The 14,740-nt window shown below is 41.4% G+C and overlaps 1 protein-coding gene across 3 annotated transcripts in view; it reads right to left on the minus strand.

Annotated features, from left to right (window-relative positions):
* Positions 1-3,079: 3,079 nt before the first annotated feature.
* The window catches only part of EXPH5 (exophilin 5), a 68,020-nt gene continuing 56,359 nt past the window's right edge, over positions 3,080-14,740 (minus strand). For all 3 annotated transcript variants that reach the window (XM_036427299.1, XM_045578024.1, XM_045578025.1), the window contains 2 exons: positions 12,415-12,550; positions 3,080-8,509 (listed from right to left, as the gene is read on the minus strand). In XM_036427299.1, the coding sequence (XP_036283192.1) occupies positions 3,174-8,509; positions 12,415-12,550 (5,472 nt within the window). In that variant the 3' untranslated portion in view covers positions 3,080-3,173. The remainder of the gene's footprint in view (positions 8,510-12,414; positions 12,551-14,740) is intronic.

A 14,740-nucleotide genomic window follows, 5' to 3' on the forward strand; every position in this document is an offset into this window, starting at 1 on the left:
ACATTTACACTGTACATCTAAGTGGGATAGTCTAGAGCAGTGGTACTGTCGTTAACAATAAACTCTTACAGTAAGGTCTCTTTAACCCACTGGCATCCTTTACGGATTTTCCAATTTGATTCCCATCTTCACCATCATCTAAAATTTAGATTCTAAATGGACTTTCTTTCATCACCTCCAATACAGGCACAATGTTACCTCCCACAGTCACTTTTATTAGCTTATTATCAGCCAAAACCTTGTTAGGAGCAGTTGGACTTTTATTAACATCAATGTATTTACAACATAAGGGAATACATTCTTTAGCGAAAAGTCTCTAAAAATTAAAATAACCTCATTAGGCCCTATTTTAAATGGACTTCACGTTTAAAAATTTATGGTTTTAGAAGCCCATTATCTAAACAAGTTAATAATTTACCAGATACTTATTAGTATTGATTCCCTCCTGAATTATTCCATCTATAAGTATAAAAATTACTATTATAAATTACTACAGCTATACCAAAAATGAATATGAAAAAGCAGTAATTTTTATGTTAAAATACATAGAAATTTGCTGTACTTCTTTAACGAAGTGTTTTATAAAAGTATAAAACTATAGAAGGTGCTATTTTAATAAAATTTTCTGTGTTCTTGATTCTTAAGCCAAACCAATAGCAAACATTACAAATCGTGCAAGTCAGCGCTGTCCATCAGTTAACCTTAAAACCAGATATAGTAGATTCCAGTGCAAAGAATCAGGGCCCCAAAGCAGGGCCCCAAGGTGTTTTATCCTCACCTTAACTTATCTACGTTAACTACGTTAAGTTTCAATGCAAATATAGCCTAAACTCAGTGAAAAATAAGCTAACTTCATCTCATCTTTTGTAGCATACATGTAGAATCAAACCAAGAATCAATATTAAAATAGGAATTGAATATCTTTAAATTACTCAGAAAATATAGGTCATGATTTACAGAAATAGAACTCAAAAGCCGATCATTAAAAAAACCAAGAATCAATATTAAAATAAGAATTGAATATCTTTAAATTACTTAGAAAATATAGGTCATGGTTTATGAAAACTTAAATAAACAGATAAATAGAAAAAGGGAAAGGGAGAATTTACAAACATCCATAACACAAAATATTAAGTGCTATTTCTTACCATACAAAATTCAAATTAAAAATACAGAATAGCCGAAACCGGTTTGGCTCAGTGGATAGAGCATCGGCTTGCAGACTCAAGGGTCCCGGGTTCGAGTCTGGTCAAGGGCATGTACCTTGGTTGCGAGCACATCCCCAGTGGGGTGTGTGCAAGAGGCAGCTGATCGATATTTCTCTCTCATCGATGTTTCTAACTCTCTATCCCTCTCTCTTCCTCTCTGTAAAAAAACCAATAAAATATATTTAAAAAAAATACAGAATATTTGATTTTAAATTCTATTATCAGTCTCTTTAAGATCAAGATTGTTCCGAAGCTGAAGTTTAAAACAATTTACAGATTTAAGGATTAGCTTTCACGTCAGTTACCACATCTTCATTCGTTTTGAGTTGCATGGGAACAACATAAACTTGCCCTAGCATTTTGCTTCTACGCCAGGCAATGATTAAGAAGATAATGACAATATAGCACTGTCTTGAATTTTATCAGTTCCAGATCTCCATACAGGTCACCAACACCTATCATTATCCTTAATTTATATGGATAAAACAGACTGGTGAGGAATTAAGTATAAACCAAACCAATGAAACCCACTCATGTTGACCTTCATAGCACTAAGATCCAGGGTGGCATGCTTTCTGTAGTTTTAGCAAATTATCTTTATTCTGAGGAGGAGAGAAATCCTCCCCCCGCCCCCGCGGGGCGCCCCCCCACCCCAAAGTTCTGCATGCCAATTAAAGAGTTAAGAAAGTCAGGTATTCAGAGCGTCTGGGAAGTTATTTAGTCAGGTAAATTACTGAAAGGATCACAGTGACAAGCCCTTAGAAGCTCTGCCGTGGAATTTCCTAAGGGGTTGGTAAATGAACCCACAGGTGAGGGACTTGGCCAAGGCCACCACCGGAAACTTATGACTAAAATGTCCCACATGGAAAAAAGTATTCTACCCTGCAATGAAGAAATGGAACGAATGCAGTATGGAAATGGGAAAAACCAGTTGCTTAGAGGGCTGCAATGGGGAATTCAGTGTAAAGAAGGGTCACTACTTCTCTCCACCACTCAGGGATGTTTCTTTCCTAAGCAGAAATTCTGTGGCCAAGCCTCCTGCCCCCTCAGGTCCTTGACTTGATTAGAATTTAGCTCTTAAGAATTCAGCCAATTCTAACTAACAATTTCAAAGGAATTTCTACAAGTGTTGCTTGGCTTCCTAGGAATCCAGCTCCTTATCTATCATCTTGACAAGCACTCAAGACATGTGCTCCCTGGCTCCACTGTGGATATAACAGGGGACATCCTTATAAAAATTCACTTTTTCTTTGTCAAAGAAAATAAACCCTAAGCCCAAACCTCCTAGATGTTAATGAGTTAAACAGGATGATACTATTTAAACCATCGTCATCATCCCTACATTTTATGTAATGCCATGATGTGGGGTGTGGGCCAGAGGAGGGCAACAGAGAGTTTTGCAGTTGTACTAAGTAACTAGTAAGTTTTGTATGTGTTTGGGATATTGGTGTTGCAAATCACAATGAAAGGTATATATATGTCAGGGCATGACACACACACACACACACACACACACACACACACACACACACATATATATATATATATATATATATATATATATATATATATATATATATATATATGTCAGGGGGATAGTAGAGCAGAAAGCCAAAATTGAACAGTGAACTAGAGACTAAATTGGGTATGGGGAGGAAGACTAAGGATATATATATACATACATATATATATATATATATATATATATATAGAGAGAGAGAGAGAGAGAGAGAGAGAGAGAGAGAGAGAGAGAGAAAACAGCAGAAAAACCCTCAAAATGAGAATTTGTTGCTGTGGAATTCAGGAAGTAGAGAGGGAAAAAGAAAAAGAATTTGGGTTGCTTCAGGGCAGGTACTACCTAAATAGATTTATATATATTTGTTCTTCCCATAGACACACACAATTTTACTTTATTCCCACTATAAGCTTTTGGAGAAAAGGTTATTCATGTTATTGGAAAAAGCCTCACAGTTCTGACTCTTTGTCATTTTCATCCAGGTAGTACTCATCATCTGTGGTTGTGTCTGTGTCACAGTCTGAGTCCACCGGATCCTCTTCATAGATATTAAGTGGAACATCTGGAGATAGGCCACCTTCTGGCATCACATTGCTAGGAGAATCTGAGCTTGATGACTCCGGAGGGTGGACTATACCATCTTTCAGGAAGCCAGGGTTCTTCAGAAAACTTGGTTTCCATAGCCTTCCCTGTGTGAGCGACCTCTTTACGTTCTCCAAGAAAGCCAACTGCTGTTCTTTCCCAAATATCCCGTAGTCAATGGGTCTGGATATAGAGGTGGCTGACTTGGGACCCGTTTCCGTCCTGCCACTCTGCAAAGCCCAACTTCCATTTTCATCACAGGAGGAACGTCCAGAAAAAGATTTGAATCTTCGACCGCACTCACTGTTGTTAGGGAACTCATTCCCAAGGGTCAGGCGGCTCAGGGCGTGGTCAATAGACGTGGTTTCAGAAAAATGGCGCTCCCTGGCTTTGGGAGGGTGACTTTTGCGTAGCAGGTTGCCGTGCACGTGGATATTTTTTAGACTCTTTGAGCGATAGGGGTGTGGCTCAGGTCCCCACTCCTGACAGGCAGTGCTCCTTTGTTGTTGCTGACAAATGGCCAGTGGGATGCTTCCTGTGGATTTCTCCACAGGCTCCAAAGGGAGAGGAGGGGTCAGCTTCCTCGAATGGCTGGAGAAATGAGCTTCTCTGAGGCTGGGGAAGGTGGCTTGGGCCAGGGCTCCTGACTCTCTTTCCAAACTCTGAACTGCTGTGACATCTTTAGAAGTCTCATACTTTGGTGATGATTCTGAGACATTTCTAAACTCATTCTGACGTGGTTGTGAAATGCTGTTAGACTTTAGATTGTTTAAGGGCGTTGGAGTTTCTCTGTTGGGTGTTATAGTAATCTGGAAAGGGTCCTCAGATTTCTCCGCATCCATCCCCTCGTTATGCAGCTTGCTTTCATCTTTGGATTCTGTGGACTTTGGAGTAGGCTCAGGGGACAGTGGATTGCAGTCTGGGGGAGCGAGAGACAAACCACCGAAGCCAGAGCAGGTCTCACTTGGGGGGAAGATAGTAGCTATGTGTCTTCTGGGGCTTACATCTTTAGCTGGAAGTTTTCTGCCTGATCTGGACATGGTTGCCAATCTGTGTTTAACTGAAGATCTGCTTTTCCCTTTTTCTGGGTCATCCAAACTGGTTTTGTTTTTATTGCTTCCTGCAGGAAGTGAGAGTTGATCCCAGGCCAACCCCTGTGTTCCATCCTTAGCCTTCCCCTTCTTTGTCAGAGTTACCTCCTGACTTCTTGGAGGTAGTTCTCTGGGTTCCGACTGCAAACTGTCTAAATCTCGTTCACTTGAACGAGTCTCCTCATCAAGATGTAGTTTATACAAAGCTGGAGTAAGAGCAAAGACTTGGCTTTCTGAGTCAGAAAGGGCTTTATCAGTCTCTTCCTGGAAATCTGCTCCTCTGACTCTCCTAGGCTGCTCTCCTTCGGGGCAGTCATCTTTAGGGATGCCTGTGATGGCTTTCTGAAGACACTTTGAGCTTCCAGTAGGTGGGATGGCTACACCACCACCTGCACACTCCCCAGAACGTCTGGTTTTCAGATTTTCGATGTGCCCTTCTGAACGGGCTGGAGGATTAGAAGGACCATTATCAGCAGATTTAATGGAGTGCTGACAATTTTCAGATTTCTCTTCTGTGACTTTTTTCTCTGGAAGCATCGATGAAGTATGCAGGGTTTCACTTTGCAACTTTCCCCGCCTCTTTCTCTTGCTTTGTGAATCGCCTGGAGGTGTTTTAGCTAAGTTATCCTGGGAAATCTCTTTAGTTTTAGATTCTCCTTTATGAAGAGAAACATCTGCCTCAGTAGAAGCCATTTCCCGTAGTGTAGGCTCTGAGGGCCCAACACTTGGTAACTGTAAAACAGTCTCCTTCTCAATGTGAGAAAGGCAGCGGCTGTTTTCCTGAACAGAGCTGAACGGCGACCTTGGGTCTTCAGATGAAGTTGTTCCTGACTGCTCTTGTGTAGAATAATTTAGTTTCTCTTTTTCTAAACTGTTAGGGCATGTTTCAGATGCCACGTTAGTTGATTCTGTGAGTGAGTCGATATTTTCAGTGTACTTTTGGAGGAGGCTACAGAATGTTTTGCTGTGTTTCCTTGGTAGAGTGTAATATATTGAAACTATCTCAAGACACTTGACATTCTCTTCATCACCAGAAACAGAAAACATACTCGTAGTAGTCTTAACTTTATGTAATGTTTCCCCACTTTTCCCCCCTGACAAGTCTGAAGAAAAAGGTAAAGGGTCTTCATTTGAAAGGGGAAATGTACCTGTCTTGGAGGCAGTGATTTTACCAGCCTTTTCAATGCCTTCTTGGCAGTGGTCCTTTTGGTGGTGTCTTTTGGTTAAAGAACAATCCCTAGCAGACGAGTCACTTTCCAGAGGGTTCATGGTTTTCTCCCAAGGTCTTGGTGTCACAGCAGAAGCATCCATGTCTGTGATCAAACATTTTTCTCTTTCATCTTTTCCAAGCGAGGCATATGGTACCCCTAAAGGACATGACACAGCCCTCTTGATGAGGAATGGAATGGGTCTTCTTCTAATGAATGCAGTTCCAGTGTTTGTCATCCTCTCTGTGGCTTCAGGCCCAGCTGAGGCTGAGTCTGAAACTACTTTGGAACATCTGCTTTCTGACTCTGAAGAACTGGGGCTGGATTTGTTGGACGTGTCTCTTCCTATCGGACCGTCTGCATTCGTTTCAGACTGGCGTGGAAGTGGCTTATTCCTCAAGGAAGGCGCCATTGTCTTACTTTCTGACTTCCTGCTACTCACGAGGGAACTGGCTGCCGTTCTTGGTAAGCTGCCGTAAGTTGTGTGAAGCTCAGGAGGCTTGGAATCACTTGGATTCACCTCAGCAAGGCTACTGCTGCCACGTGTGGGCGCTGGTTTACTTTCTATTTTGCTCAACTTTTCAAGATAGGATATACGCCGTCTTACTTTTCCTCTCCCCTTCCCAGCCCTGAAAGGAGACGGTGAATGGCGTTTGATACCAACCGCTTCGTTGTGTATAGACATAAAGCTAGCCTCACTGCATTCATTTTCCGAAGGGCTCAGGGTAAACTGATTATTTTGATGCTTGCTATTACTGTCTTCGTTTTCTTTATCTCCCAGAAACAGATCTTTGCCTGAAAGACCTCTCCTGGAGAACACTGAAGTAGAAGGAGCATCAAGGAAAAATTGATTTGATGGTGAACGATCTGGTGCTGTACCTGATGGCAGACCTAAAGAATCACGCGGGATATTGTGGCCAGCAGCTGACCTGCTACCATTGGTAGAATGAGTGTCGGTACATTGTTCTTCCTTGGTATCTAAAATAGCAGACATTTCTGGCGATGGTGCATTTTGATCACCAGTAGATTCAGGGCTCCACTGGCTACTTTCAATAGTGCTTGAGATATTTTCATTACTGACTGTTAGTGCCTGGTGGCCACCTTCACTTGGGCTGGGAAACAATGATGGTATTCTGCTTTCCTGAATCAAAGGAAAGGAAGTTGCTGGGCCAAGTTTTCTGTTTTCGGTGTAACTCTTACCTTTCTTTGGTTCATTGGCCTTACCTCTCTGTGATATATGAATTTCAGAAACATCTTTCCCAGAAATGACGTGGGGTGAGTTTTTTGAACTTTCTGTGGTAGATGCATTGAGAACAAATCCGGAGTCCTGGGAGAGGGGACTCTGAAAATCAGCTAAAGGATTAGAGATTACTGTCTCCGAAACAGGTTGGGGCATTTCACTTGCTGTGTTTGTATGGCCCATCTTATTCAGTTGTTTGTCTTTTTCCAAAATAGATCCATTCAAGTCTTGCTTATCTTCATTTACTTCTGTGGCCAAGGTATTGGGTTGGCTTTGAGTAAGAGGTGGAGAATCAACTGGATCGCTGCTGGTCACAGTGACTTCTGTGTAGCTTCTTATTAGAAGAGAGGCAGGCTTCATTTTCTGCCAGGTGACTGTGGGATTCTGAAAATTGGGACCCTGATGATTCCCTTTGTCATCAGGAATTTGGGGGAACGAACTTCTGAATGAGGATGCCAGAGTCGAAGCAGTTCCAAATGAGTAAGGTTCTTTGTTTACACGTACTTCTACAGGAGAACTGTCCTGTTGACATTCTAACCTTCTAGATTTGATGGAGCAAATATTTGGTATGCCAAAATGAGCCATCTGGTTTCCATTACCTTGTGACACCTCCATGCTTTCCCGTGTAGATGTATAAGGACCAAACTGCCAGGGATATGGCTCTTCTTGGTCTCTGGAAATACTTGTTCTGTAACTAGGTGAAAATGATGCCCAGTGTTGGGAAGAAACATGATGGCCATGACCAGCTGAGGCACAATTTGCCTCAGGGGAAGTCATTTCAAAGTCTCTGTCAGAAGCGAAAGGTTTCCTACTTTGACGAAAGCCAGACCAGGGAGAATATTCTTCCTGTTGGACCCCAAAAGGACTTTGTCTAAATCTCTGTTGCCTGCTTCGTCCAAAGGTATTGCTAAAAAAAGACCTCGCAAATGGGTTGTCTTGATGGTAGAATGGCATGTTCTCTGAGTTCTCAAATGGGTCAGGACTCACTGTGCTATCCATGGGGGAATTTAAACTTACATTTTGGTAAATATTCTGTGAATGATAAAATTCGCATCTCCTATTCTCCTGAAAATTCCTGGGATACATGTACTGGTCAGCAGGGTCAGTTTCCATTGGTGACGGTGCCCTCGGGAACTCCTCCTGGGTCGGCCTCTCTCTAGAAGAATCTGGTCTATTCCATATGATGGATGATAAAGGAGTTCTCTTAGGGCTCTGCTGGTGGCGTGGTGGTATAAATCCACTCTTGTTCTGAGTAGTGGCTGGAAAATGTATGCTTCTTGTCGTGAAGCGCCCTGAAGCTGGGGAGGCTAATCGTTGCCTGCTGTCAAAACACAGAGAAGTGCTGCCAAAAGCATTCTTTTGCGCATAATCTTCTTTAAAAACCCTGGGCTCCCTTGTTCTGTACATGTCATAGATGGACCTTGTTCTAGGAGAAAAGGTTCTAAAACCTTCTCTAGGGGCTCCTGGTCTGAGGATGTCATAGATGGACATGCTAGGAGCTTCATTAGAGCGGTTCTTGTGCCTTCCTGTGGTATAACCATGTTGGTTCCCACTGGAGTAAAAATGACTGAACTGTGTTCTTGACCCATAGTCGAGAGGCGTTCTTGTATTCACTGAGCTTGAAGACTGCTCCTGAGCCAGAGTGCTGTCCAAGTCATCTAAAACTGAAAGGAGAAGATGAGTGACATTTCGACATAACGTTTTGGCCTAATAATTTGAGTTGTTGGAGAAACATAATAATTTTATATTCCTCATATTATCATAGATGTGATGACATTGGTTTTGATTATAATTTTACAATAGTCTGATTTTACAAAGCTGTAATGAAAGTTTCTTTTTCATACTTTTTTTCAAAGTTAATCTTCCATAATGCCTTAATGGACATAAAGCTACATTTTTTTTAAGTGACAGGTTTTAATCATGGCTTCTTTTAGTACTTCTTTTGTGTCACTAAGTAGCTAACGTGTACCTCAGAGGCACAGCTCTGTGTACCTCAGAGGATTGTAATAGAAATGAGAAATTTTAAACAACTGTTTCATTAAAGAAACAGTATTACCACCTGAAGTTTAACACCTAATTTATAAACATATTTATTTGGATAGATTTGAGCAATATGTAAAATTTAAAGTTTTATACAATATTGTTAAATGATTTGCTAATGGTAGTTTTTCCTGGAAAAATTAAGACCTATTAGCACTCACTTACTGAAAAAAATTTATGGATTGATTTTAGAGAGAGAGGAAGGGAAAGAGAGAGAGATAGAGATCAGGTTTTGTAGTTCCACTTATTTATAAAGCCCATTAGCATTCCTTTAAGATAGAACTTTTTATGTGTCATGCACAATTCTAAGCACTTAATTTATTAACTCATTAAATCCACACCTAATCTTATAAGATTTGGTATTAATACTAGTCTCGTTTTAAAAATGAGGAAACTGAGGCACAAAGAGATGAGGTAAGCTGCTAAGGTCACACAGCTAGTGAGTACATGGATACAGGCAGTCTGTCTCCTGAGGCGCACAACCACTGTGCAGTGCCATTTCTGGGCCGTGAAAGTTCACTTTTCACTGTTTTTTTTTTAATGAATTATAAAGGTGATTTCACTATGAGCTCATAATGTTACAAGATTGTGAATGGCCGTTGCTTTCTCTCAGTAGCAAGGTGAGAAAATGGTGTCCAAATTAGGTCCTTCTCATGCCAAGGCCCTAGGCCAACCCCAGACCAGTGCTCAAGCTTCCGAGGCCCACATCTGTGCTCACAGGATATTTTCAGTTGGTATCTCACTGAATTGTGTTTATTTAATCATATTTGAGATATTTTTCCCAATAAAAACCTGTTAGAATTTAAATAGGATCATAATATTCTAAAGTTTTAAGATTCCCTAATGCCCACATTGTAGTAGATATATAATGAGTGGCCAGATTATTATGATCTCTGAACGCATAATAATCTGGCCTCTCAGTGTATATATCCTATATAATAAAGAGGTAATATGCAAATTGATCATCACTCCAACACACAAGATGGCCACCCCCATGTAGTCAAAGATGGCTGCCTCCATGGAGACACAAGATGGCCTGCAGGAGAGGGCAGTTAGGGGGACCAGGCCTACAGGGGAAGGCAGTTGGGGGGGGGGGAGAAACCGGGTTGGCAGGGGAGGGCAGTTAGGGGCAAGCAGGCCTGCAGGGGAGGGCAGTTGAGAGCAACCAGGTCTGCAGGGGAGGTTCTATACAATATTGTTAAATGATTTGTTAATGGTAGATAGTTTAGGTCTGCAGGGGAGGGCAGTTGGGGGTAATCGGGCTGGCAGAGGATGGCAGTTCAGGGCAACTAGACTGGCAAGGGAGGGAAGTTAGGGGCAATTGAGCTGGCAGGGGAGCAGTTAGGTGTTATTCAGGCTGGCAGGGGAGTGGTTAAGTGCTGATCAGGCTGGCAGGCAGAAGCCATTAGGGGCAATCAGGCAGGCAGGCAGGTGAGCAGTTGGGAGCCAGCAGTCCTGGATTATGAAAGGGATGTCCCAGATTGGAGAGGGTACAGGCTAGGCTGAGTGACCCCCCCCCCCCCACGCATGAATTTCATGCACCAGGCCTTTGGTGTGTGTGTGTGTGTGTGTGTGTGTGTGTGTGTGTGTGTATGTTGGAGGCCCGGTGCATGAATTTGTGCATGGGTAGGGTCCAACCAGCCTGAACAGGGGAAGGGGACAGGGGTGGTAGGTTGGCCTGCCTGCTGGTTGTACTCCTGGTCGAGGGACAATTTGCACATTAGCCTTATATTATATAGGATATACACTCAGTGGCCAGGTTATTATGTGTTCAGAGATCATAATAATCTGGCCACTCAGTGTAATTTTACCATATCCATGTTACAATGACTATAAGTAAATGACACATTTATTGAAGAAATGTTCATTAAAGAAAAGAAAATCTTTATGAGAAAAAGTTGGTATTATTTAAATTGCTAAGGCGTTTCTGGTATACAGAAATCTTTCAGTCTGAGTTACATAAAATGGTTCACTCTCATTGATACTTAAAATTATTTGCTATCAACATACTTGATTTTAACTCTTCAATGATAGGGAAAGTGAGGCATATCAGTATCTGAATGAATGTAAGTGGGAAGCACTTGTGACATATCAATTAGGGCAGGTGCTGAGAGGGGTTTTGGCCTCTGTTCTGGGCTACCTCTACCCTATATTATGTAAATTAGTGCTATTAAGTTTGCACAGCTAGTAGAAGAACTGATCCTGAGCCTTAACAATCTGTAGCTAAGGAATTCCTCAGGGAATCATCCTGTTAATGCTTTAATGAGAAAAAAAATTTTGATTTCATCTCTGAAATCATTTGTCCCACATATCCACAAATGAAATAATCAAGCAATGCCAAACTATAAGGTGGGGCAGTAAAAGGAAATACCTGGAAAACAACAACAACAACAACACCAAAAACCAAAACAAAAAACTGTGTAACGAGTAACAATAATCTGCCTTTAAAATAATTATAATAAAATCTCCTTGATTGCTGTTCTCCCTTTCAAGCTGTTCGTAGTTTTTCTTTCCTGAAATAAAGTCTTTTGCTGACCATAAAAGCAATATGTGGCTATAACAGAACATACAGGAAAGAATAACAAAAGAGGTAAAATCACCTGGAATCCTCCTCAGAGGTAACCACTCTTTATATGCCCATAGAATCCCAAATTAAAACACCGTTTTACTAACTACTCTTGAGGTTAAAAAATAAAAAATAAATCCTGTTCTGCTTCTCCTCTTTATATGAAATGGAAAAAATGAGGCCAAGCCATTTTCCCCCACTTTATATATGGTAGCTCTTGTCTATCAGCAAAACCCTTTTCTGAAACAGAGAATTCCCTCTGGCTCTCTTTCCTCAGAAGCAGATTCTCTGAGAGGAACCATGTTACTAAAAGGGGTCCCTCGGTTGCCAGTCAGCTGGGTGCCTCTCACCAACCACCTCAAGTGTCCCAACTACAGGGCCAAGGTGAAGTCACTGCCTTTGCAGACTGAATTTAGTTCTGCAAGGGGAAGCTGGGGGAAGACTTCAGAGTTACTTTTCTAATGGCTTCTTTTGATACAGAATAATCTATGTAAACGGGAGCTATAGTTATATAATAATAACATCCATGCGTGTGTTGTACTTTTGGAATCTGTTTCTCTATTGCTATCGATCATATTATACAAGGTTATTTGTTTAACCACAATTAGATTTCATCACAGTGCACTTAAGGTAGGTCAGTGACAATAAAAGTTTACTAAGAAAGTAAACTTCATAGATACATTTCCTAGAGGTGTATTTCCTTTTCAACTGAGGTTAAATATTAAACATTATTACCATTCCATAGGTTTATCAGCCTTGGTCTGAGAATATTTGCTTACGTTCTATTTAGGCTTAAGAGTCTTCAATATTTGTGTTCATAACATATAACAGCATCCTCTTTAAGTAACGTAAGCAAGAGGATTTCAAAAATAGAGTTTGATATGTTTTGAGGACGTTCATACACACTGCAATTATTTGCTCTAGGACTGGGAGTTGCAAAGATGACTAAATGCATAGACTTACCTCGGAAGAACTCATTGTCCAGCGCGGAAGTATCCCACGGAGGCACACTGCTTCCCTCCCTCATGCCTGCTGGTCTGGGGACAAACGCTCTGCCTACTGGTCGGTTTTCCGGAGGTGAATTATATCGTTTTGCCTGCTAATTTCAAAACAGAAAATGCAATATTATTTCTGGGACTTCTGCAGGCAGAATAGCCACATATTCCCACAAACATTTTCATTGCTTAGAAGTACTACTTTAAAGGACTGCCATCAGTTTTTCCAATGTTTGTTCCTCAATTTAATAGTGTTTAGTGTTTCTGTCATTTTCAAGTGATCACAAACTTCTCCTTACCTATGTCAATTCTTTTTACTATGAGTCTTCAGGCAAGATATTGAGTCTTTCTTTGCCAAAGTCTCCTACAAACTTAAACAGCACTACACAAATCTTAGGGAAGTTCCTCAAAAACAGGAAAGAAATTGAACTCTCTTAAGTTGGGAGTATTTTTTTTGTTTGTTTGTTTGTTTAAAGTATTACAAATAGTAGTACATATGTCTCCTTTTCCCCCATTGATCTTCCCCTGGCCTCCCCACCACACACACACACATGTCCTCACACACACACCCCCTCCCAGTGTCTTACGTCCATTGGTTAGGCTTATATGCATGTATACAAGTCCTATGGTTGATCTCTTACCTCCCTTCCCCCCTCCAATCCTCCCAGCCTTCCTGCTATAATTTGACAGTCTGTTCGGTGCTGCTCTGCCTCTGTCTCTATGGCCCCATTGGCTAGAATTTTAGATTTCTTAACACTGCCTATTTTTTTTAAAATATATTTTATTGATATTTTACAGAGAGGAAGGGAGAGAGAGAGCTAGAAACGTCGGTGAGAGAGAAACATCGACCAGCTGTCTCCAGCACACCCCCTACCGGGGGTGTGCCCACAACCAATGTACATGCCCTTGACCGGAATCGAACCTGGGACCTTTCAGTCCACAGACCGACGCTCTACCATTGAGCCAAACCGGTTTCGGCAACACTGCCTATTTTTTCAAGAGGTGGTTAGCTGAAGCTTGAAGTGGACCTTAAGATTTGTAAACTTCCCTTTTCTCCACATCCTGTGCACTGTTGGTGGGAATGTGAATTGGTGCAGCCAATGTGGAAAACAGTATGGAGTTAAAAATTAAAAAAATAAAAATAAAAATGGAGCCCTGACCAGTGTTGCTCAGTGGTTAAAATGTTGGTCCTTGCACCGAAGGATCACAAGTTTAATTCCTGGTCAAGGGCATGTACCTGGGTTTCAGGTCTGATCTCCAGCCCAGGTTGGGGATGTGTGGTAGGCAACCAATCGATGTGTCTCTCTCACATTGTTGTTTCTCTCTCTCTCTCTCTCTCTCTCTCTCTCTCTCTCTCTCTCTCTGTCTATCTCCCTCCCTCCCTCCCTCCCTCCCTCCCTCCCTCCCTCCCTCCCTCCCTCCCTCCCTCTCTCCCTTCCACACTCTTTCAAACCCAATGGGAAAATATCTTCATGTGAGGATTAACAAAAAATAATAAAAATAAAATAAAAACAGTAATTACATTTCTGGGAATTTATCTAAAAGAACCAAAAACACTAATTTGAAAGGATATATCTACCCCTATGTCCTTTTCAGTGTTATTCACAAAAGCCAAGCTTTGTGGATGAGTGGATAAAATAGCTGTGATACATTTACACAATGGAATATTACTCTGCTATGAAAAGGAAGAAAATGTTACTCTTTGTGACAGCACAGATGGACCTGGAGAGCATTACGCTAAGTGAAATAAGCCAGTCAGAGAAAGACAAGTACCATATATATGATTTCACCCATATGTGAATCTAATGAGCAAACTGAACTACCAAGCAAAATAGAGACAGACCAGAGTGGTGGATCAGATAGGGGGAGGGAAGAAGGATTGAGCAAAAAAGAAAAAAGAGACCTCACAGACATGGACAACAGTGTGGTGATTTCTGGAGTGGGAGGTGGGGCAGGAAAGTGGGGGGAGGTGGCAGAGGGCACAGAGGGGACAAATGGTGACGGGAAAAATAAAATTAAAAAGATTTGTGAACTTGCCCAGCTCACTAGTTCTCACATCAATGTAGGGATATCTCTCTCTCTCTATCCCTTCCTCTTTCTAAAAATCAATAAACTATTCTTCCTTTTTAAAGAACTGGATGGATGTGGGAGGAAAAGTGCTTTTATCCAAAGAGTTCACATAGAATGGTAGACCCTACAAGAAAGACACAAGATGCTGATTGGTAGTTTGGAAACACAGGTGCTGAAGAGTTTGACCTTGTAAATTTTTTCAAAAATTATCGCTAGCTTTATGG

The sequence above is a fragment of the Pipistrellus kuhlii genome, unplaced genomic scaffold (assembly GCF_014108245.1).
Source record: "Pipistrellus kuhlii isolate mPipKuh1 unplaced genomic scaffold, mPipKuh1.p scaffold_m20_p_9, whole genome shotgun sequence".
Taxonomy (NCBI): domain Eukaryota; kingdom Metazoa; phylum Chordata; class Mammalia; order Chiroptera; family Vespertilionidae; genus Pipistrellus; species Pipistrellus kuhlii.